The sequence below is a fragment of the Aquarana catesbeiana genome, linkage group LG10 (genome assembly GCF_042186555.1).
Source record: "Aquarana catesbeiana isolate 2022-GZ linkage group LG10, ASM4218655v1, whole genome shotgun sequence".
Classification (NCBI taxonomy): Eukaryota; Metazoa; Chordata; class Amphibia; order Anura; family Ranidae; genus Aquarana; species Aquarana catesbeiana.
In genome coordinates this window covers 207,491,179-207,514,524 of record NC_133333.1, presented here as the reverse complement: position 1 = coordinate 207,514,524, position 23,346 = coordinate 207,491,179, and the positions used below count along the sequence as shown (strand labels likewise).

The 23,346-nt window shown below is 43.6% G+C and overlaps 7 protein-coding genes across 7 annotated transcripts; 3 read left to right on the top strand and 4 right to left on the bottom strand.

The window, feature by feature from the left end:
- Positions 1 to 613: 613 nt before the first annotated feature.
- On the bottom strand, positions 614 to 1,504 carry LOC141110136 (heat shock protein 30C-like). Its single transcript, XM_073601353.1, has one exon. It carries the CDS (start codon positions 1,347 to 1,349, stop codon positions 693 to 695), a length of 657 nt encoding a protein of 218 aa, XP_073457454.1. The 5' UTR covers positions 1,350 to 1,504; the 3' UTR covers positions 614 to 692.
- A 2,719-nt stretch (positions 1,505 to 4,223) lies between these two features.
- Positions 4,224 to 5,183, top strand: LOC141110135 (heat shock protein 30C-like). Its single transcript, XM_073601352.1, has one exon. It carries the CDS (start codon positions 4,396 to 4,398, stop codon positions 5,050 to 5,052), a length of 657 nt encoding a protein of 218 aa, XP_073457453.1. The 5' UTR covers positions 4,224 to 4,395; the 3' UTR covers positions 5,053 to 5,183.
- A 1,867-nt stretch (positions 5,184 to 7,050) lies between these two features.
- LOC141110134 (heat shock protein 30C-like) lies at positions 7,051 to 7,941 on the bottom strand. The gene has a single exon (XM_073601351.1). It carries the CDS (start codon positions 7,784 to 7,786, stop codon positions 7,130 to 7,132), a length of 657 nt encoding a protein of 218 aa, XP_073457452.1. The 5' UTR covers positions 7,787 to 7,941; the 3' UTR covers positions 7,051 to 7,129.
- A 2,739-nt stretch (positions 7,942 to 10,680) lies between these two features.
- LOC141110133 (heat shock protein 30C-like) lies at positions 10,681 to 11,591 on the top strand. Its single transcript, XM_073601350.1, has one exon. The coding sequence runs from the start codon at positions 10,834 to 10,836 to the stop codon at positions 11,488 to 11,490; it is 657 nt and encodes a 218-aa protein (XP_073457451.1). The 5' UTR covers positions 10,681 to 10,833; the 3' UTR covers positions 11,491 to 11,591.
- A 1,821-nt stretch (positions 11,592 to 13,412) lies between these two features.
- On the bottom strand, positions 13,413 to 14,378 carry LOC141110132 (heat shock protein 30C-like). Its single transcript, XM_073601348.1, has one exon. The coding sequence runs from the start codon at positions 14,210 to 14,212 to the stop codon at positions 13,556 to 13,558; it is 657 nt and encodes a 218-aa protein (XP_073457449.1). The 5' UTR covers positions 14,213 to 14,378; the 3' UTR covers positions 13,413 to 13,555.
- A 2,760-nt stretch (positions 14,379 to 17,138) lies between these two features.
- LOC141110131 (heat shock protein 30C-like) lies at positions 17,139 to 18,102 on the top strand. The gene has a single exon (XM_073601347.1). It carries the CDS (start codon positions 17,262 to 17,264, stop codon positions 17,916 to 17,918), a length of 657 nt encoding a protein of 218 aa, XP_073457448.1. The 5' UTR covers positions 17,139 to 17,261; the 3' UTR covers positions 17,919 to 18,102.
- A 1,737-nt stretch (positions 18,103 to 19,839) lies between these two features.
- Positions 19,840 to 20,769, bottom strand: LOC141110130 (heat shock protein 30C-like). The gene has a single exon (XM_073601346.1). It carries the CDS (start codon positions 20,631 to 20,633, stop codon positions 19,983 to 19,985), a length of 651 nt encoding a protein of 216 aa, XP_073457447.1. The 5' UTR covers positions 20,634 to 20,769; the 3' UTR covers positions 19,840 to 19,982.
- Positions 20,770 to 23,346: the final 2,577 nt, after the last annotated feature.

Here is a 23,346-nt window from a genome sequence, read left to right as displayed (position 1 = left end):
CATTATTCATGATGTATATACAGGCTCCTCCCCTTCACTAGAGATACACCGAGAGCACATGGCTGGAGGGCGGATCTTAGCTTCATTGATGTTAACCCTGTTCAGTCTGGAATAGAAGGCTGGGTAGTAATTTATAGATGAGTAGATTTAATGGACTTTACATAAGCAACTAACTAATTAAAGCAGAACTCCAGATAACACTATTTGAACAGTTACAGCTTCTTTTTTATGTTTGGGATAAAGGTTTTACATAAATGAATAAAAGCTGATCATTGTAAGCACCCCTGTGCTATTATCAGACTGCATCATACAGTATTGGATATTTTTGTGTTAGCATTACAAAGGAATCCAAAAATCTGATTGGATGATAAGGACTCGGCTTCGGTTTATATAAAACATTTCTGTTCATTCTATAAACCAAATATTAAGAGATTTCTTATTTCAGAAAACATTTCCTGGTCCATGCAAACAAAACAGAAGATGGTTATAAAATGAAATTATTTATTTAGAAAACTATATATACAGTATATAGAAACAGTGATTCAAGCAATATAAAAATCAGGAAACTGGAACAATAAGATAAATTCTAACATGGGAAAGTAGAAGTGATCTTCCTGACATCTTCTCATCCTGATAGAAATAGTGACAGAAAATCTATTAATATTGTACCAAATCTCAGTCCCATCATGTCATCAGGATGAATTCTGGGGGAGGTCTTGCTCCTGCTGTCCCCGGTGGTTCTGGTTCTCTGGGTTGGACTCCTGACCTTCTCCTGGGCTCTGCTCCATGGTGATGGTGATGGATCTCTGTTGGGCAGCGGGCAGTGCCAGGCGAGGTGCCCAGAAGTGGAGCCGCCCGTCCTTGGACATGGAGCACAGCACGTCCTCGGGATTCACGTCTTCCGGGAGCTCGGCTTCTCTGCGCCACTCTCTGTATTCCTGGAAGAAGCCGCCATTCTCCGTCTCCCTTTTCTTGTCGGATTTTCCCGCCACGATCAGTCTCCTTCCTTCCGTCCTCACTGTCAGTTCTTCTGGAGAAAACGGACTCACGTCCAGGGAGAGCTCAAAGTTCTCCTTCCCGTCTTTGCCCTCGGTGGGGGATTTGTCTTGGGGGGCGGTGGGGTGTCCGCTCTGAGCCCCCCTCCCCCTCCTCATGTCCGGGTCATTGGCCAGGAGATGGTAAGCCTGGTGGAGGCGCTGCATTCTCCTCTCCATGTCACTGCTCACGCTCAGCATGTCGTCTTCCAGCTGGCGGAGGATGAGGTGTGTGGCGGTCCAGTGGGGAAGCTCGGGCTGGCGGTAGACATACACAGGACTGTGCGAGGACTGGAGGAGGCTGAGAGGGAACATGTCGCTCTGCTGCTGCTTTTCCTGGAGCTTCTTGTCACAGTTCAGCTGGAGGCCGTCTGCCTGTGTGTCAGCGTCTGCTCTCTGCTGCTCGCTCTACTGCAACCTCTCCCAGCCCGACTCCTTTTATACTGCCTGAGCCACTTCTGCACCCCTCCATGTGCTCTCCATATATGGAGCCAGGGGGAGGGGCCTGGGGGACACATCATGAATAATACGAGGCGGGGCCAGGAACTTCTGAGTGACGGCTGGAACTCTGTACTCTGTGCTGGAGATTGCTGGAGAATTCTGAGATATATCTGTGATAGAAAGAAGAAAAGAATGTACTAGAGGAGTGTACATAGCCGTATACTGAGCACCCATCATGGAGATTAGAACAATGTATATATTATATATAGATCAGATACACACGGTGAAGCTGATCTCTAGGACAGACAATATACACAGCATTTTAACCCTTTCCTAACAGCTGAACACTGCTTGGAAGTCCCTTTATTTTGTACAAACTACATTTTTTAGCCATTGATGGTGGGACCCTTCTGGGAAATAATGGAGAGATCATCCCACCAGAATTCTCCATGTGGGACTTTATCCAATGAAGTGCCACACATTAACCACGTGTCTACCAAGGTGCATTTATGAACACCATGGTAGACAAGTGGTTAAATCAAGCTCACAGCTGCTTCTGCATCTCTGTCCTTGATACTGACTTTAAAAGCTGGTAAACAGATTTCCAATAAAAGTGATCAGGTGGCTCCCGCAGTTTTTCCCAGGCTCCCCTATGCCACCAGTGTGCCTGGGAGTGTAGGTAGCTGTATGTATAATGGAACTCACTGAACATATACAGTATTCCCGGAGACCTCCTGCAAGCAATAACCACAGAAGCAATGTATATTAAATTACTTCCGCAGTCACAGCTGTCATTTCATAGCTAGTGTAGCATTGGAGGACATCTAATAGATACCGTAATCAAAGTTTTCATAAAGAGTACCTGTCACTTTTTCCTTCTATTATATGGGGGGCTTTTTAGCCTCCTTGTGATGGCAATAAAGTAACAAAAAAATATATAGTGAAAAAACGATATAAAATAAATAAAAACTATTAAAAAATGAGAGCACCCTTGTCACCTCTGCACACACCCCATATAAAAAACACAACGTAGCGTGAGCATGTGTTTGTAAATGTCAATTTCATTAAATGAGAGTTATTGTTGGGAATCAGAGTGAGAGCAAAAATTCTGGAGTCATAGTTCACTCTAAACTTATGTAATTTATAAGGGCTAATTCACACTAGTGCATTCATCTGCATTTTAGCACAGCTGTAACATAGCTCCCAACTGTCCCTGATTTTGAGGGACTGTCCCTGATTTGAAACAATTGTTTATATGTGTCCTGTTCGCACTACAACACTGCATTGACCTGCATTGCATTGTGTTAAAATGCAACTTATATTTTAGCATTTTAGCACAACGCAACACAGGTCAACACATGTAAAATGGTCAATGCAATGCAAGTAAAGTAAAATAAGTTTGCTTTGTGATTTATTTTGACCCTTACAAGCTCCTATACCAGCCATGTCAGCATTTAATACCGTTGATGAATTTGTTGCAAATCCTGTACGACCCCCAACAAAAGGATTACAAAGATATGTGTAAGCAGGGTCTGTAGCTAGAGCAATCACAATGATCGAGTTGTGCTGGACAACCTGTTACCAAAAAAACACTCCAAAAATTAACGTCTAAAACGCATAGCATTTTAATGCACGTTAAAACATGCATCAACGCACGTCAAAACACACATCAATGTACATCAACACACATTAACATGCACATAAAATGGATGGAAATGTGTATTCATTTTCCCTGCATTTTACTGCAAGTCAGCGTCACCTATAGAGAATTTTCAGTACAATCGTTTTTTGTGATTCAACAAGCATACGCAAGACTTGACACGTTTGGTATCCATTTACTTGACAGAACCCCATCTTTTATATCTTGCCAAAAAGTTGGTATAATATTTATTTATTTTAGCATATTATTTTCTCAAGATAAAAGTTTGATAAATAACTGCACAAATTTCATGTAATATAAAAATTGTAACTGTCACCATTTTATTCTCCAGGGTCTCTGCTTTCAGAAAATATATACTTCTTGAGGGTAAATTCTAGCCAAAAAATGCAGATTTTAATCTGTGCAGAAAATTTAAAAAATTGCCTGAATAGACAAGTGGTTAAAGTATAATTGTGAAAATAACTTTAGGCTGATCCTATGCTGGTCTGTGGCTGTCAGGCACTATTGTTCACTCTCACTGTCCACAACCAAAAGTACACAGAAGCGCTCCAACTACCAGTATGTACGCTATAAAGCTGGCCATACATTAATCATTTTTTTGTTCAACCAGCAGGTTGAATGAAAAAAAAAGGATCCAATTCCCCTGTCCGCATTATTAGGTAAACTGCAATATGTTACTGTTTTTTGTTTTTTTTTTGATTCAGACACTTTTAATTAAACACAAATTCAAAGGTAGCAAAGTAAAACTACATTTTGATATGGTAGTTATACAATGTTTGGTTGAGTGTGTCTTCCAGAAATATACAACTACAGAGGAGACTGGGATGATATAAGAAAACCATAAAGTACGGATGAATAGAGAGAAGATCTACGTAGTATAAAGAATTTTCTGGCAATCTCCAGCTGTCACCTTGCTCCCGCCCACTAGTGTTGTAATCCTCCAGGTTTAGGTTGGCCCCTCCCCCTCCTATCTCAGAATTCTCCAGTAATCTCCAGCACAGAGTACAGAGTTCCAGCCGTCACTCAGAAGTTCCTGGCCCCGCCTCGTATTATTCATGATGTGTCCCCAGGCCCCTCCCCCTGGCTCCATATATGGAGAGCACATGGAGGGGTCCAGAAGTGGCTCAGGCAGTATAAAAGGAGTCGGGCTGGGAGAGGTTGCAGTAGAGCGAGCAGCAGAGAGCAGACGCTGACACACAGGCAGACGGCCTCCAGCTGAACTGTGACAAGAAGCTCCAGGAAAAGCAGCAGCAGAGCGACATGTTCCCTCTCAGCCTCCTCCAGTCCTCGCACAGTCCTGTGTATGTCTACCGCCAGCCCGAGCTCCCCCACTGGACCGCCACACACCTCATCCTCCGCCAGCTGGAAGACGACATGCTGAGCGTGAGCAGCGACATGGAGAGGAGAATGCAGCGCCTCCACCAGACTTACCATCTCCTGGCCAATGACCCGGACATGAGGAGGGGGAGGGGGGCTCAGAGCCGACACCCCACCGCCCCCCAAGACAAATCCCCCACCAAGGGCAAAGACGGGAAGGAGAACTTTGAGCTCTCCCTGGACGTGAGTCCGTTTTCTCCAGAAGAACTGACAGTGAGGACGGAAGGAAGGAGACTGATCGTGGCGGGAAAATCCGACAAGAAAAGGGAGACGGAGAATGGCGGCTTCTTCCAGGAATACAGAGAGTGGCGCAGAGAAGCCGAGCTCCCGGAAGACGTGAATCCCGAGGACGTGCTGTGCTCCATGTCCAAGGACGGGCGGCTCCACTTCTGGGCACCTCGCCTGGCACTGCCCGCTGCCCAACAGAGAACCATCACCATCACCATGGAGCAGAGCCCAGGAGAAGGTCAGGAGTCCAACCCAGAGAACCAGAACCACCGGGGACAGCAGGAGCAAGACCTCCCCCAGAATTCATCCTGATGACATGATGGGACTGAGATTTGGCTTCATCACAGATCACATTCTTCGATCTCTTTCTATTCTATTACTATCTATTCCCACCCTGAGATGTAACTTCATGATTTACACTTATTTTGATCTCTTATTTATTTAATACAATCTCAGCTTTTGTTGTGTAACATATTATTTTTTTAAATAAATATTTAGATTCTAATGACATTGTCTGTTTTGATTTGAATGATGTTTTGATTTGATTTGAATGATGGGATATGAGATGTTTGTATTCTAGGTAGAGTTGTTAGGGAAATGGTCCTGACTAGAGGAGGATAGTACTGACTATGAATACAAATGGTAAATATTAAAGAGGAACTCCAGCCATATATTTTATGTTGTGTAATGGGGAAAATATGTAAGGTTTTTGTTGCCTCATTTGATTATATTAGTCAAGTTTCTCCTCTCTTTCCTCCCTAGGAACATCTGTCTCCAGGATAGAAAGTGAGGGGACACAGACAGCTGAAAATACCTGAAAATGTCCAAACCTTCCTCAAAATAATAAAAAGGTTTTATCTAGAGTTCCACTTTAATCATGTGTGTAGCAGCCTGTATACACCTCTTTATTGCCAGGCCACTTTTCGGTTTTCAGTGTTGTGATAGTTTGACTCACAATTACTAGGTGATGCAGGACTGTACCAAAAGGAATATTTTATATATATTTTTAGAAACATAGAGATTTCTTTTGGTGATACGTAATAAACTTTTAAAAATTTTTTTACTGTATACATTTTTGAAAAAAAAAGGTTTATTTTTGGTTACCCTTATATAAAATTGGCAGGACAGTACAGACACCCCAAATGATGGCTTTTTGGAAAGTAGACACCACAAAGTGATCTCAATTTTTTGCTATAATTGAAATCAAAATACATCCTGGTAATGACTATGAGGGGGTTAAAATACAGAGCTTAATGAGGGGTGCACTGGATACAGCGTATCATGAATGTACAAGTACATACACAGAAGGAGGTGAAGGGGTTAATGTTCAGGTCACATACAGTGTGAGGATGGAGATGAAGGGGTTAATGCATAGGATAAGGGGAGATGAAGGGGTTAAATCCAGGGCACTACAAAGACAAGTTTGTAGGGCATGCTGAGACTTGTAGTTCCACAGTGGGGAGCCGTATTTAAGGCTCATCCTTAATACACACATTTAACAATAATTGCTCATCATTCGGAGAGATCTCACTATTCATTTTTGTCTGTTTATTGACTGCGGGACTCTTCCATAACATTACTATTAAAAGCAAAACAGAAAAATCCAGGAAGACTCTAGCTGGCCCTTGGTCACGCCCACTGGGAAGTTCCTCCGCCAAATCCAACTTTGCCAACCTGCTTGTTCCTCCCTCCTCCTGCATTATTCATGATGTATATACAGGCTCCTCCCCTTCACTAGAGATACACCGAGAGCACATGGCTGGAGGGCGGATCTTAGCTTCATTGATGTTAACCCTGTTCAGTCTGGAATAGAAGGCTGGGTAGTAATTTATAGATGAGTAGATTTAATGGACTTTACATAAGCAACTAACTAATTAAAGCAGAACTCCAGATAACACTATTTGAACAGTTACAGCTTCTTTTTTATGTTTGGGATAAAGGTTTTACATAAATGAATAAAAGCTGATCATTGTAAGCACCCCTGTGCTATTATCAGACTGCATCATACAGTATTGGATATTTTTGTGTTAACATTACAAAGGAATCCAAAAATCTGATTGGATGATAAGGACTCGGCTTCGGTTTATATAAAACATTTCTGTTCATTCTATAAACCAAATATTAAGAGATTTCTTATTTCAGAAAACATTTCCTGGTCCATGCAAACAAAACAGAAGATGGTTATAAAATGAAATTATTTATTTAGAAAACTATATATACAGTATATAGAAACAGTGATTCAAGCAATATAAAAATCAGGAAACTGGAACAATAAGATAAATTCTAACATGGGAAAGTAGAAGTGATCTTCCTGACATCTTCTCATCCTGATAGAAATAGTGACAGAAAATCTATTAATATTGTACCAAATCTCAGTCCCATCATGTCATCAGGATGAATTCTGGGGGAGGTCTTGCTCCTGCTGTCCCCGGTGGTTCTGGTTCTCTGGGTTGGACTCCTGACCTTCTCCTGGGCTCTGCTCCATGGTGATGGTGATGGATCTCTGTTGGGCAGCGGGCAGTGCCAGGCGAGGTGCCCAGAAGTGGAGCCGCCCGTCCTTGGACATGGAGCACAGCACGTCCTCGGGATTCACGTCTTCCGGGAGCTCGGCTTCTCTGCGCCACTCTCTGTATTCCTGGAAGAAGCCGCCATTCTCCGTCTCCCTTTTCTTGTCGGATTTTCCCGCCACGATCAGTCTCCTTCCTTCCGTCCTCACTGTCAGTTCTTCTGGAGAAAACGGACTCACGTCCAGGGAGAGCTCAAAGTTCTCCTTCCCGTCTTTGCCCTCGGTGGGGGATTTGTCTTGGGGGGCGGTGGGGTGTCCGCTCTGAGCCCCCCTCCCCCTCCTCATGTCCGGGTCATTGGCCAGGAGATGGTAAGCCTGGTGGAGGCGCTGCATTCTCCTCTCCATGTCACTGCTCACGCTCAGCATGTCGTCTTCCAGCTGGCGGAGGATGAGGTGTGTGGCGGTCCAGTGGGGAAGCTCGGGCTGGCGGTAGACATACACAGGACTGTGCGAGGACTGGAGGAGGCTGAGAGGGAACATGTCGCTCTGCTGCTGCTTTTCCTGGAGCTTCTTGTCACAGTTCAGCTGGAGGCCGTCTGCCTGTGTGTCAGCGTCTGCTCTCTGCTGCTCGCTCTACTGCAACCTCTCCCAGCCCGACTCCTTTTATACTGCCTGAGCCACTTCTGCACCCCTCCATGTGCTCTCCATATATGGAGCCAGGGGGAGGGGCCTGGGGGACACATCATGAATAATACGAGGCGGGGCCAGGAACTTCTGAGTGACGGCTGGAACTCTGTACTCTGTGCTGGAGATTGCTGGAGAATTCTGAGATATATCTGTGATAGAAAGAAGAAAAGAATGTACTAGAGGAGTGTACATAGCCGTATACTGAGCACCCATCATGGAGATTAGAACAATGTATATATTATATATAGATCAGATACACACGGTGAAGCTGATCTCTAGGACAGACAATATACACAGCATTTTAACCCTTTCCTAACAGCTGAACACTGCTTGGAAGTCCCTTTATTTTGTACAAACTACATTTTTTAGCCATTGATGGTGGGACCCTTCTGGGAAATAATGGAGAGATCATCCCACCAGAATTCTCCATGTGGGACTTTATCCAATGAAGTGCCACACATTAACCACGTGTCTACCAAGGTGCATTTATGAACACCATGGTAGACAAGTGGTTAAATCAAGCTCACAGCTGCTTCTGCATCTCTGTCCTTGATACTGACTTTAAAAGCTGGTAAACAGATTTCCAATAAAAGTGATCAGGTGGCTCCCGCAGTTTTTCCCAGGCTCCCCTATGCCACCAGTGTGCCTGGGAGTGTAGGTAGCTGTATGTATAATGGAACTCACTGAACATATACAGTATTCCCGGAGACCTCCTGCAAGCAATAACCACAGAAGCAATGTATATTAAATTACTTCCGCAGTCACAGCTGTCATTTCATAGCTAGTGTAGCATTGGAGGACATCTAATAGATACCGTAATCAAAGTTTTCATAAAGAGTACCTGTCACTTTTTCCTTCTATTATATGGGGGGCTTTTTAGCCTCCTTGTGATGGCAATAAAGTAACAAAAAAATATATAGTGAAAAAACGATATAAAATAAATAAAAACTATTAAAAAATGAGAGCACCCTTGTCACCTCTGCACACACCCCATATAAAAAACACAACGTAGCGTGAGCATGTGTTTGTAAATGTCAATTTCATTAAATGAGAGTTATTGTTGGGAATCAGAGTGAGAGCAAAAATTCTGGAGTCATAGTTCACTCTAAACTTATGTAATTTATAAGGGCTAATTCACACTAGTGCATTCATCTGCATTTTAGCACAGCTGTAACATAGCTCCCAACTGTCCCTGATTTTGAGGGACTGTCCCTGATTTGAAACAATTGTTTATATGTGTCCTGTTCGCACTACAACACTGCATTGACCTGCATTGCATTGTGTTAAAATGCAACTTATATTTTAGCATTTTAGCACAACGCAACACAGGTCAACACATGTAAAATGGTCAATGCAATGCAAGTAAAGTAAAATAAGTTTGCTTTGTGATTTATTTTGACCCTTACAAGCTCCTATACCAGCCATGTCAGCATTTAATACCGTTGATGAATTTGTTGCAAATCCTGTACGACCCCCAACAAAAGGATTACAAAGATATGTGTAAGCAGGGTCTGTAGCTAGAGCAATCACAATGATCGAGTTGTGCTGGACAACCTGTTACCAAAAAAACACTCCAAAAATTAACGTCTAAAACGCATAGCATTTTAATGCACGTTAAAACATGCATCAACGCACGTCAAAACACACATCAATGTACATCAACACACATTAACATGCACATAAAATGGATGGAAATGTGTATTCATTTTCCCTGCATTTTACTGCAAGTCAGCGTCACCTATAGAGAATTTTCAGTACAATCGTTTTTTGTGATTCAACAAGCATACGCAAGACTTGACACGTTTGGTATCCATTTACTTGACAGAACCCCATCTTTTATATCTTGCCAAAAAGTTGGTATAATATTTATTTATTTTAGCATATTATTTTCTCAAGATAAAAGTTTGATAAATAACTGCACAAATTTCATGTAATATAAAAATTGTAACTGTCACCATTTTATTCTCCAGGGTCTCTGCTTTCAGAAAATATATACTTCTTGAGGGTAAATTCTAGCCAAAAAATGCAGATTTTAATCTGTGCAGAAAATTTAAAAAATTGCCTGAGTAGACAAGTGGTTAAAGTATAATTGTGAAAATAACTTTAGGCTGATCCTATGCTGGTCTGTGGCTGTCAGGCACTATTGTTCACTCTCACTGTCCACAACCAAAAGAACACAGAAGCGCTCCAACTACCAGTATGTACGCTATAAAGCTGGCCATACATTAATGATTTTTTGTTCAACCAGCAGGTTGAATGAAAAAAAAAAGGATCTAATTCCCCTGTCCGCATTATTAGGTAAACTGCAATATGTTACTGTTTTTTGTTTTTTTTTTGATTCAGACACTTTTAATTAAACACAAATTCAAAGGTAGCAAAGTAAAACTACATTTTGATATGGTAGTTATATAATGTTTGGTTGAGTGTGTCTTCCAGAAATATACAACTACAGAGGAGACTGGGATGATATAAGAAAACCATAAAGTACGGATGAATAGAGAGAAGATCTAGGTAGTATAAAGAATTCTCTGGCAATCTCCAGCTGTCACCTTGCTCCCGCCCACTAGTGTTGTAATCCTCCAGGTTTAGGTTGGCCCCTCCCCCTCCTATCTCAGAATTCTCCAGCAATCTCCAGCACAGAGTACAGAGTTCCAGCCGTCACTCAGAAGTTCCTGGCCCCGCCTCGTATTATTCATGATGTGTCCCCCAGGCCCCTCCCCCTGGCTCCATATATGGAGAGCACATGGAGGGGTCCAGAAGTGGCTCAGGCAGTATAAAAGGAGCCGGGCTGGGAGAGGTTGCAGTAGAGCGAGCAGCAGAGAGCAGACGCTGACACACAGGCAGACGGCCTCCAGCTGAACTGTGACAAGAAGCTCCAGGAAAAGCAGCAGCAGAGCGACATGTTCCCTCTCAGCCTCCTCCAGTCCTCGCACAGTCCTGTGTATGTCTACCGCCAGCCCGAGCTCCCCCACTGGACCGCCACACACCTCATCCTCCGCCAGCTGGAAGACGACATGCTGAGCGTGAGCAGCGACATGGAGAGGAGAATGCAGCGCCTCCACCAGGCTTACCATCTCCTGGCCAATGACCCGGACATGAGGAGGGGGAGGGGGGCTCAGAGCGGACACCCCACCACCCCCCAAGACAAATCCCCCACCAAGGGCAAAGACGGGAAGGAGAACTTTGAGCTCTCCCTGGATGTGAGTCCATTTTCTCCAGAAGAACTGACAGTGAGGACGGAAGGAAGGAGACTGATCGTGGCGGGAAAATCCGACAAGAAAAGGGAGACGGAGAATGGCGACTTCTTCCAGGAATACAGAGAGTGGCGCAGAGAAGCCGAGCTCCCGGAAGACGTGAATCCCGAGGATGTGCTGTGCTCCATGTCCAAGGACGGGCGGCTCCACTTCCGGGCACCTCGCCTGGCACTGCCCGCTGCCCAACAGAGATCCATCACCATCACCAATGAGCAGAGCCCAGGAGAAGGTCAGGAGTCCAACCCGGAGAACCAGAACCACCGGGGACAGCAGGAGCAAGACCTCCCCCAGAATTCATCCTGATGACATGATGGGACTGAGATTTGGCTTCATCACAGATCACATTCTTCGATCTCTTTCTATTCTATTACTATCTATTCCCACCCTGAGATGTAACTTCATGATTTACACTTATTTTGATCTCTTATTTATTTAATACAATCTCAGCTTTTGTTGTGTAACATATTATTTTTTTAAATAAATATTTAGATTCTAATGACATTGTCTGTTTTGATTTGAATGAAGCCATATGATGGGATATGAGATGTTTGTATTCTATGTAGAGGTGTTAGGGAAATGGTCCTGACTAGAGGAGGATAGTACTGACTATGAATACAAATGGTAAATATTAAAGAGGAACTCCAGCCATATCTTTTATGTTGTGTAATGGGGAAAATATGTAAGGTTTTTGTTGCCTCATTTGATTATATTAGTCAAGTTTCTCCTCTCTTTCCTCCCTAGGGACATCTGTCTCCAGGATAGAAAGTGAGGGGACACAGACAGCTGAAAATACCTGAAAATTTCCAAACCTTCCTCAAAATAATAAAAAGGTTTTATCTAGAGTTCCACTTTAATCATGTGTGTAGCAGCCTGTATACACCTCTTTATTGCCAGGCCACTTTTCGGTTTTCAGTGTTGTGATAGTTTGACTCACAATTACTAGGTGATGCAGGACTGTACCAAAAGGAATATTTTATATATATTTTTAGAAACATAGAGATTTCTTTTGGTGATACGTAATAAACTTTTAAAAAATTTTTTACTGTATACATTTTTGAAAAAAAAAAGGTTTATTTTTGGTTACCCTTATATAAAATTGGCAGGACAGTACAGACACCCCAAATGATGGCTTTTTGGAAAGGAGACACCACAAAGTGATCTCAATTTTTTGCTATAATTGAAATCTAAATACATCCTGGTAATGACTATGAGAGGGTTAAAATACAGAGCTTAATGAGGGGTGCACTGGATACAGCGTATCATGAATGTACAAGTACATACACAGAAGGAGGTGAAGGGGTTAATGTTCAGGTCACATACAGTGTGAGGATGGAGATGAAGGGGTTAATGCATAGGATAAGGGGAGATGAAGGGGTTAAATCCAGGGCACTACAAAGACAAGTTTGTAGGGCATGCTGAGACTTGTAGTTCCACAGTGGGAGCCGTATTTCAGGCTCATCCTTAATACACACATTTAACAATAATTGCTCATCATTCGGAGAGATCTCCCTATTCATTTTTGTCTGTTTATTGAATGCGGGACTCTTCCATAACATTACTATTAAAAGCAAAACAGAAAAATCCAGGAAGACTCTAGCTGGCCCTTGGTCACGCCCACTGGGAAGTTCCTCCGCCAAATCCAACTTTGCCAACCTGCTTGTTCCTCCCTCCTCCTGTATTATTCATGATGTATATACAGGCTCCTCCCCTTCACTAGAGATACACAGAGAGCACATGGCTGGAGGGCGGATCTTAGCTTCATTGATGTTAACCCAGTTCAGTCTGGAATAGAAGGCTGGGTAGTAATTTATAGATGAGTAGATTTAATGGACTTTACATAAGCAACTAACTAATTAAAGCAGAACTCCAGATAACACTATTTGAACAGTTACAGCTTCTTTTTTATGTTTGGGATAAAGGTTTTACATAAATGAATAAAAGCTGATCATTGTAAGCACCCCTGTGCTATTATCAGACTGCATCATACAGTATTGGATATTTTTGTGTTAACATTACAAAGGAATCCAAAAATCTGACCGGATGATAAGGGCTCAGCTTCAGTTTATATAAAACATTCCTATTCATTCTATAAACCAAATATTAAGAGATTTCTTATTTCAGAAAACATTTCCTGGTCCATGCAAACAAAACAGAAGATGGTTATAAAATGAAATTATTTATTTAGAAAACTATATATACAGTATATAGAAACAGTGATTCAAGCAATATAAAAATCAGGAAACTGGAACAATAACATAAATTCTAACATGGGAAAGTAGAAGTGATCTTCCTGACATCTTCTCATCCTGATAGAAATAGTGACAGAAAATCTATTAATATTGTACCAAATCTCAGTCCCATCATGTCATCAGGATGAATTCTGGGGGAGGTCTTGCTCCTGCTGTCCCCGGTGGTTCTGGTTCTCCGGGTTGGACTCCTGACCTTCTCCTGGGCTCTGCTCCATGGTGATGGTGATGGTTCTCTGTTGGGCAGTGGGCAGTGCCAGGCGAGGTGCCCGGAAGTGGAGCCGCCCGTCCTTGGACATGGAGCACAGCACGTCCTCGGGATTCACGTCTTCCGGGAGCTCGGCTTCTCTGCGCCACTCTCTGTATTCCTGGAAGAAGCCGCCATTCTCCGTCTCCCTTTTCTTGTCGGATTTTCCCGCCACGATCAGTCTCCTTCCTTCCGTCCTCACTGTCAGTTCTTCTGGAGAAAACGGACTCACGTCCAGGGAGAGATCAAAGTTCTCCTTCCCGTCTTTGCCCTCGGTGGGGGATTTGTCTTGGGGGGCGGTGGGGTGTCCGCTCTGAGCCCCCCTCCCCCTCCTCATGTCCGGGTCATTGGCCAGGAGATAGTAAGTCTGGTGGAGGCGCTGCATTCTCCTCTCCATGTCGCTGCTCACGCTCAGCATGTCGTCTTCCAGCTGGCGGAGGATGAGGTGTGTGGCGGTCCAGTGGGGGAGCTCGGGCTGGCGGTAGACATACACAGGACTGTGCGAGGACTGGAGGAGGCTGAGAGGGAACATGTCGCTCTGCTGCTGCTTTTCCTGGAGCTTCTTGTCACAGTTCAGCTGGAGGCCGTCTGCCTGTGTGTCAGCGTCTGCTCTCTGCTGCTCGCTCTACTGCAACCTCTCCCAGCCCGACTCCTTTTATACTGCCTGAGCCACTTCTGGACCCCTCCATGTGCTCTCCATATATGGAGCCAGGGGGAGGGGCCTGGGGGACACATCATGAATAATACGAGGCGGGGCCAGGAACTTCTGAGTGACGGCTGGAACTCTGTACTCTGTGCTGGAGATTGCTGGAGAATTCTGAGAAATATCTGTGATAGAAAGAAGAAAAGAATGTACTAGAGGAGTGTACATAGCCGTATACTGAGCACCCATCATGGAGATTAGAACAATGTATATATTATATATAGATCAGATACACACGGTGAAGCTGATCTCTAGGACAGACAATATACACAGCATTTTAACCCTTTCCTAACAGCTGAACACTGCTGGGAAGTCCATTTATTTTGTACAAACAACATTTTTTAGCCATTGATGGTGAGACCATCCTGGGAAATAATGGAGAGATCATCCCACTCAGAATTCTCCATGTGGGACTTTATCCAATGAAGTGCCACACATTAACCACGTGTCTACCAAGGTGCATTTATGAACACCATGGTAGACAAGTGGTTAAATCAAGCTCACAGCTGCTTCTGCATCTCTGTCCTTGATACTGACTTTAAAAGCTGGCAAACAGATTTCCAATAAAAGTGATCAGGTGGCTCCCGCAGTTTTTCCCAGGCTCCCCTATGCCACCAGTGTGCCTGGGAGTGTAGGTAGCAGTATGTATAATGGAGCTCACTGAACATATACAGTATTCCCGGAGACCTCCTGCAAGCAATAATCACAGAAGCAATGTATATTAAATTACTTCCGCAGTCACAGCTGTCATTTCATAGCTAGTGTAGCATTGGAGGACATATAATAGATACTCAAAGTTTTCATAAAGAGTACCTGTCACTTTTTCCTTCTATTATATGGTGGGCTTTTTAGCCTCCTTGTGATGGCAATAAAGTAACAAAAAAATATATAATGAAAAAATGATATAAAATAAATAAAAACTATTAAAAAATGAGAGCACCCTTGTCACCTCTGCACACACCCCATATAAAAAACACAACGTAGGGTGAGCATGTGTTTGTAAATGTCAATTTCATTAAATGAGAGTTATTGTTGGGAATCAGAGTGAGAGCAAAAATTCTGGAGTCATAGTTCACTCTAAACTTATGTAATTTGTAAGGGCTAATTCACACTAGTGCATTCATCTGCATTTTAGCACAGCTGTAACATAGCTCCCAACTGTCCCTGATTTTGAGGGACTGTCCCTGATTTGAAACAATTGTTTATATGTGTCCTGTTCGCACTACAACATGGCATTGACCTGCATTGCATTGTGTTAAAATGCAACTTATATTTTAGCATTTTAGCACAACGCAACACAGGTCAACACATGTAAAATGGTCAATGCAATGCAAGTAAAGTAAAATAAGTTCGCTTTGTGATTTATTTTGACCCTTACAAGCTCCTATACCAGCCATGTCAGCATTTAATACCGTTGATGAATTTGTTGCAAATCCTGTACGACCCCCAACAAAAGGATTACAAAGATAAGTGTAAGCAGGGTCTGTAGCTAGAGCAATCACAATGACTGAGTTGTGCTGGATAACCTGTTACCAAAAAAACACTCCAAAAATTAACGTCTAAAACGCATAGCATTTTAATGCACGTTAAAACATGCATCAATGCACGTCAAAACACACATCAATGTACATCAACACACATTAACATGCACATAAAATGGATGGAAATGTGTATTCATTTTCCCTGCATTTTACTGCAAGTCAGCGTCACCTATAGAGAATTTTCAGTACAATCGTTTTTTGTGATTCAACAAGCATACGCAAGACTTGACACGTTTGGTATCCATTTACTTGACAGAACCCCATCTTTTATATCTTGCCAAAAAGTTGGTATAATATTTATTTATTTTAGCATATTATTTTCTCAAGATAAAAGTTTGATAAATAACTGCACAAATTTCATGTAATATAAAAATTGTAACTGTCACCATTTTATTCTCCAGGGTCTCTGCTTTCAGAAAATATATACTTCTTGAGGGTAAATTCTAGCCAAAAAATGCAGATTTTAATCTGTGCAGAAAATTTGAAAAATTGCCTGAATAGACAAGTGGTTAAAGTATAATTGTGAAAATAACTTTAGGCTGATCCTATGCTGGTCTGTGGCTGTCAGGCACTATTGTTCACTCTCACTGTCCACAACCAAAAGAACACAGAAGCGCTCCAACTACCAGTATGTACGCTATAAAGCTGGCCACACATTAATCATTTTTTTGTTCAACCAGCAGGTTGAATGAAAAAAAAAAGGATCCAATTCCCCTGTCCGCATTATTAGGTAAACTGCAATATGTTACTGTTTTTTGTTTTTTTTTGATTCAGACACTTTTAATTAAACACAAATTCAAAGGTAGCAAAGTAAAACTACATTTTGATATGGTAGTTATATAATGTTTGGTTGAGTGTGTCTTCCAGAAATATACAACTACAGAGGAGACTGGGATGATATAAGAAAACCATAAAGTACGGATGAATAGAGAGAAGATCTAGGTAGTATAAAGAATTTTCTGGCAATCTCCAGCTGTCACCTTGCTCCCGCCCACTAGTGTTGTAATCCTCCAGGTTTAGGTTGGCCCCTCCCCCTCCTCCTCCTATCTCAGAATTCTCCAGCAATCTCCAGCACAGAGTACAGAGTTCCAGCCGTCACTCAGAAGTTCCTGGCTCCGCCTCGTATTATTCATGATGTGTCCCCCAGGCCCCTCCCCCTGGCTCCATATATGGAGAGAACATGGAGGGGTCCAGAAGTGTCTCAGGCAGTATAAAAGGAGTCGGGCTGGGAGAGGTTGCAGTAGAGCGAGCAGCAGAGAGCAGACGCTGACACACAGGCAGACGGCCTCCAGCTGAACTGTGACAAGAAGCTCCAGGAAAAGCAGCAGCAGAGCGACATGTTCCCTCTCAGCCTCCTCCAGTCCTCGCACAGTCCTGTGTATGTCTACCGCCAGCCCGAGCTCCCCCACTGGACCACCACACACCTCATCCTCCGCCAGCTGGAAGACGACATGCTGAGCGTGAGCAGCGACATGGAGAGGAGAATGCAGCGCCTCCACCAGGCTTACCATCTCCTGGCCAATGACCCGGACATGAGGAGGGGGAGGGGGGCTCAGAGCGGACACCCCACCGCCCCCCAAGACAAATCCCCCACCGAGGGCAAAGACGGGAAGGAGAACTTTGAGCTCTCCCTGGACGTGAGTCCGTTTTCTCCAGAAGAACTGACAGTGAGGACGGAAGGAAGGAGACTGATCGTGGCGGGAAAATCCGACAAGAAAAGGGAGACGGAGAATGGCGGCTTCTTCCAGGAATACAGAGAGTGGCGCAGAGAAGCCGAGCTCCCGGAAGATGTGAATCCCGAGGACGTGCTGTGCTCCATGTCCAAGGACGGGCGGCTCCACTTCTGGGCACCTCGCCTGGCACTGCCCGCTGCCCAACAGAGAACCATCACCATCACCATGGAGCAGAGCCCAGGAGAAGGTCAGGAGTCCAACCCAGAGAACCAGAACCACCGGGGACAGCAGGAGCAAGACCTCCCCCAGAATTCATCCTGATGACATGATGGGACTGAGATTTGGCTTCATCACAGATCACATTCTTCGATCTCTTTCTATTCTATTACTATCTATTCCCACCCTGAGATGTAACTTCATGATTTACACTTATTTTGATCTCTTATTTATTTAATACAATCTCAGCTTTTGTTGTGTAACATATTATTTTTTTAAATAAATATTTAGATTCTAATGACATTGTCTGTTTTGATTTGAATGAAGCCATATGATGGGATATGAGATGTTTGTATTCTATGTAGAGGTGTTAGGGAAATGGTCCTGACTAGAGGAGGATAGTACTGACTATGAATACAAATGGTAAATATTAAAGAGGAACTCCAGCCATATCTTTTATGTTGTGTAATGGGGAAAATATGTAAGGTTTTTGTTGCCTCATTTGATTATATTAGTCAAGTTTCTCCTCTCTTTCCTCCCTAGGGACATCTGTCTCCAGGATAGAAAGTGAGGGGACACAGACAGCTGAAAATACCTGAAAATTTCCAAACCTTCCTCAAAATAATAAAAAGGTTTTATCTAGAGTTCCACTTTAATCATGTGTGTAGCAGCCTGTATACACCTCTTTATTGCCAGGCCACTTTTCGGTTTTCAGTGTTGTGATAGTTTGACTCACAATTACTAGGTGATGCAGGACTGTACCAAAAGGAATATTTTATATATATTTTTAGAAACATAGAGATTTCTTTTGGTGATACGTAATAAACTTTTAAAAAATTTTTTACTGTATACATTTTTGAAAAAAAAAGGTTTATTTTTGGTTACCCTTATATAAAATTGGCAGGACAGTACAGACACCCCAAATGATGGCTTTTTGGAAAGTAGGCACCACAAAGTGATCTAAATTTTTTGCTATAATTGAAATCTAAATACATCCTGGTAATGACTATGAGAGGGTTAAAATACAGAGCTTAATGAGGGGTGCACTGGATACAGCGTATCATGAATGTACAAGTACATACACAGAAGGAGGTGAAGGGGTTAATGTTCAGGTCCCATACAGTGTGAGGATGGAGATGAAGGGGTTAATGCATAGGATAAGGGGAGATGAAGGGGTTAAATCCAGGGCACTACAAAGACAAGTTTGTAGGGCATGCTGAGACTTGTAGTTCCACAGTGGGAGCCGTATTTCAGGCTCATCCTTAATACACACATTTAACAATAATTGCTCATCATTCGGAGAGATCTCCCTATTCATTTTTGTCTGTTTATTGACTGCGGGACTCTTCCATAACATGACTATTAAAAGCAAAACAGAAAAATCCAGGAAGACTCTAGCTGGCCCTTGGTCACGCCCACTGGGACGTTCCTCCGCCAAATCCAACTTTGCCAACCTGCTTGTTCCTCCCTCCTCCTGTATTATTCATGATGTATATACAGGCTCCTCCCCTTCACTAGAGATACACCGAGAGCACATGGCTGGAGGGCGGATCTTAGCTTCATTGATGTTAACCCTGTTCAGTCTGGAATAGAAGGCTGGGTAGTAATTTATAGATGAGTAGATTTAATGGACTTTACATAAGCAACTAACTAATTAAAGCAGAACTCCAGATAACACTATTTGAACAGTTACAGCTTCTTTTTTATGTTTGGGATAAAGGTTTTACATAAATGAATAAAAGCTGATCATTGTAAGCACCCCTGTGCTATTATCAGACTGCATCATACAGTATTGGATATTTTTGTGTTAACATTACAAAGGAATCCAAAAATCTGATTGGATGATAAGGACTCAGCTTCAGTTTATATAAAACATTCCTATTCATTCTATAAACCAAATATTAAGAGATTTCTTATTTCAGAAAACATTTCCTGGTCCATGCAAACAAAACAGAAGATAGTTATAAAATGACATTATTTATTTAGAAAACTATATATACAGTATATAGAAACAGTGATTCAAGCAATATAAAAATCAGGAAACTGGAACAATAACATAAATTCTAACATGGGAAAGTAGAAGTGATCTTCCTGACATCTTCTCATCCTGATAGAAATAGTGACAGAAAATCTATTAATATTGTACCAAATCTCAGTCCCATCATGTCATCAGGATGAATTCTGGGGGAGGTCTTGCTCCTGCTGTCCCCGGTGGTTCTGGTTCTCCGGGTTGGACTCCTGACCTTCTCCTGGGCTCTGCTCATTGGTGATGGATCTCTGTTGGGCAGCGGGCAGTGCCAGGCGAGGTGCCCAGAAGTGGAGCCGCCCGTCCTTGGACATGGAGCACAGCACGTCCTTGGGATTCACGTCTTCCGGGAGCTCGGCTTCTCTGCGCCACTCTCTGTATTCCTGGAAGAAGCCGCCATTCTCCGTCTCCCTTTTCTTGTCGGATTTTCCCGCCACGATCAGTCTCCTTCCTTCCGTCCTCACTGTCAGTTCTTCTGGAGAAAACGGACTCACGTCCAGGGAGAGCTCAAAGTTCTCCTTCCCGTCCTTGCCCTCGGTGGGGGATTTGTCTTGGGGGGCGGTGGGGTGTCCGCTCTGAGCCCCCCTCCCCCTCCTCATGTCCGGGTCATTGGCCAGGAGATGGTAAGTCTGGTGGAGGCGCTGCATTCTCCTCTCCATGTCGCTGCTCACGCTCAGCATGTCGTCTTCCAGCTGGCGGAGGATGAGGTGTGTGGCGGTCCAGTGGGGGAGCTCGGGCTGGTGGTAGACATACACAGGACTGTGCGAGGACTGGAGGAGGCTGAGAGGGAACATGTCGCTCTGCTGCTGCTTTTCCTGGAGCTTCTTGTCACAGTTCAGCTGGAGGCCGTCTGCCTGTGTGTCAGCGTCTGCTCTCTGCTGCTCGCTCTACTGCAACCTCTCCCAGCCCGGCTCCTTTTATACTGCCTGAGTCACTTCTGGACCCCTCCATGTGCTCTCCATATATGGAGCCAGGGGGAGGGGCCTGGGGGACACATCATGAATAATACGAGGCGGGGCCAGGAACTTCTGAGTGACAGCTGGAACTCTGTACTCTGTGCTGGAGATTGCTGGAGAATTCTGAGATATATCTGTGATAGAAAGAAGATGAGTGTATATAGCCGTATACTGAGCACACATGATGGAGATTAGAACAATGTATATATTGTATATATAGATCAGATATACACGGTGAAGCTGATCTCTAGGACAGACAATATACACAGCATTTTAACCCTTTCCTAACAGCTGAACACTGCTTGGAAGTCCCTTTATTTTGTACAAACTACATTTTTTAGCCATTGGTGGTGGGACCCTTCTGGGAAATAATGGAGAGATCATCCCACTCAGAATTCTCCATGTGGGACTTTATCCAATGAAGTGCCACACATTAACCACGTGTCTACCAAGGTGCATTTATGAACACCATGGTAGACAAGTGGTTAAATCAAGCTCACAGCTGCTTCTGCATCTCTGTCCTTGATACTGGCTTTAAAAGCTGGTAAACAGATTTCCAATAAAAGTGATCAGGTGGCTCCCGCAGTTTTTCCCAGGCTCCCCTATGCCACCAGTGTGCCTGGGAGTGTAGGTAGCAGTATGTATAATGGAACTCACTGAACATATACAGTATTCCCGGAGACCTCCTGCAAGCAATAACCACAGAAGCAATGTATATTAAATTACTTCCGCAGTCACAGCTGTCATTTCATAGCTAGTGTAGAATTGGAGGACATCTAATAGATAATCAAAGTTTTCATAAAGAGTACCTGTCACTTTTTCCTTCTATTACATGGGGGGCTTTTTAGCCTCCTTGTGATGGCAATAAAGTAACCAAAAACGGAAAATTGTATACTCACCTTTCCGTAATTTTCCTTTCCTGTCGCATCTTCATGGCAGCATACACTTTGGGTTGTGACTCCGCCCCCACAACCTGATAGGACCACATAGCTATAAATTGATGAGAAGGCACCCGCCCCAGTATTCTCTGTATATATATATATATATATATATATATATATATATATATATATATATATATATATATCACCTCAGAAGGGTGGGCGATTGTATGCTGCCATGAAGATGCGACAGGAAAGGAAAATTACGGAAAGGTGAGTATACAATTTTCCGTTTTCCTGTCGCATCATGGCAGCACACACTTTGGGGAATAACTCGCCAAACTGGGTGGGAATGCCAAATAAGTTTATTAACAAGGAATAGAAGAGTTGGCCTGGATAACAGTTTTCCCGAAATCCACTGTTGATAGGCGCGCAGCATCCACCTTATAATGGGATATAAAGGTGTTTCTGGAAGACCAGGTGGCCGCTCTACAAATGGTTTCCGCTGAGACTCTACAGTAGGCTGCCCACGAAATAGCCACTGCCCTGGTAGAGTGCGCCCTCAAGCCCTCCGGAATCTGTAAGGTGCTCAGCGAGTAGGCCTTCTTGATAGTCTTTACCAGCCATGAGGCGATAGTACGGACTGACGCCGCCTGGCCTCTTTTAAAGCCGTGTGGGATGATTAGGAGGTTTTCCGATTTCCTAAAAGGCTTGGTTGCCAATAGATATTGCAAAATGTTGCCTTTGACATTCAGTGAATGAGGGTCGCCCTGATCTGTGACAAGGGCCGGAAGATCGATCTCCTGATTAAATTGGAAGGAAGAGGAAACTTTCGGAGTAAAACGATCCGAAGGTTTCAAGACTAGCCTGTCCGGGTAGATGATCAGATATGGCTCTTTGGCTAGCAGGGCTTGCATCTCTGAGACTCTCTTTGCTGATGTTATGGCAATTAAGAAGGAGACCTTTAGCGTCAGGTCCCAAAGGGAGATACTTTCAAGTGGGAAGAAAGGCTCTTTGGATAAGGCTTCCAAGACAATTAAGAGGTCCCAGACCGGAAATGAAGGCTTCCTGGGGGGTCTTAGTTTTAGGCAGGCCTTTTGAAATTGTATAATGAGGGGAATGAGAGCCCACTTGACTACTGTCAAGGTGGAGATGGCTGATACTTGCACCTTTAGGGTGCTGGACCCAAGACCTTTCTCCAGGCCTGATTGGAGGAACTCCAGAACTTGTGACACTGATGGAGAAGATGAGTCCCAACCTTGCCCATGAGTGAAGGCAACAAACTTTTCGCAGATCCTCCTGTAGGTGTTGTTAGTGGTAGACTTTCTAGCCTGGAGTAAAGTATCCACTACTTTCTGAGAGCAGCCTTGGTCTAAGAATCTAGTCCTCTCAGCCTCCAGGCCGTTAGATGTAACTTCTCCGGGTTCGGGTGAAGCAGCTGGCCCTGAGACAGTAAGTCTGCCGATACCGGAAGGGGGAGTGGGTCTGCTGTGTTCAACTGTAGGAGGGTAGTGAACCAAGGCCTCCTCGGCCAAAAGGGAATCACAGCCACCACCAGTGCTGCAGAATGTTTGAGCCTCAGAAGGAACCTCGCTATGAGGGCAGTCAGTGGAAAGATGTAGACGAGGCGAAAGTTCCAGGGGTAGTTGGAGACAATCCATTCCCTCCGC

Bases quoted from the DNA above. Each gene is read 5' to 3' on its own strand.
- LOC141110136 (XM_073601353.1), bottom strand. From the start codon at position 1,349: ATGTTCCCTCTCAGCCTCCTCCAGTCCTCGCACAGTCCTGTGTATGTC.
- LOC141110135 (XM_073601352.1), top strand. From the start codon at position 4,396: ATGTTCCCTCTCAGCCTCCTCCAGTCCTCGCACAGTCCTGTGTATGTC.
- LOC141110134 (XM_073601351.1), bottom strand. From the start codon at position 7,786: ATGTTCCCTCTCAGCCTCCTCCAGTCCTCGCACAGTCCTGTGTATGTC.
- LOC141110133 (XM_073601350.1), top strand. From the start codon at position 10,834: ATGTTCCCTCTCAGCCTCCTCCAGTCCTCGCACAGTCCTGTGTATGTC.
- LOC141110132 (XM_073601348.1), bottom strand. From the start codon at position 14,212: ATGTTCCCTCTCAGCCTCCTCCAGTCCTCGCACAGTCCTGTGTATGTC.
- LOC141110131 (XM_073601347.1), top strand. From the start codon at position 17,262: ATGTTCCCTCTCAGCCTCCTCCAGTCCTCGCACAGTCCTGTGTATGTC.
- LOC141110130 (XM_073601346.1), bottom strand. From the start codon at position 20,633: ATGTTCCCTCTCAGCCTCCTCCAGTCCTCGCACAGTCCTGTGTATGTC.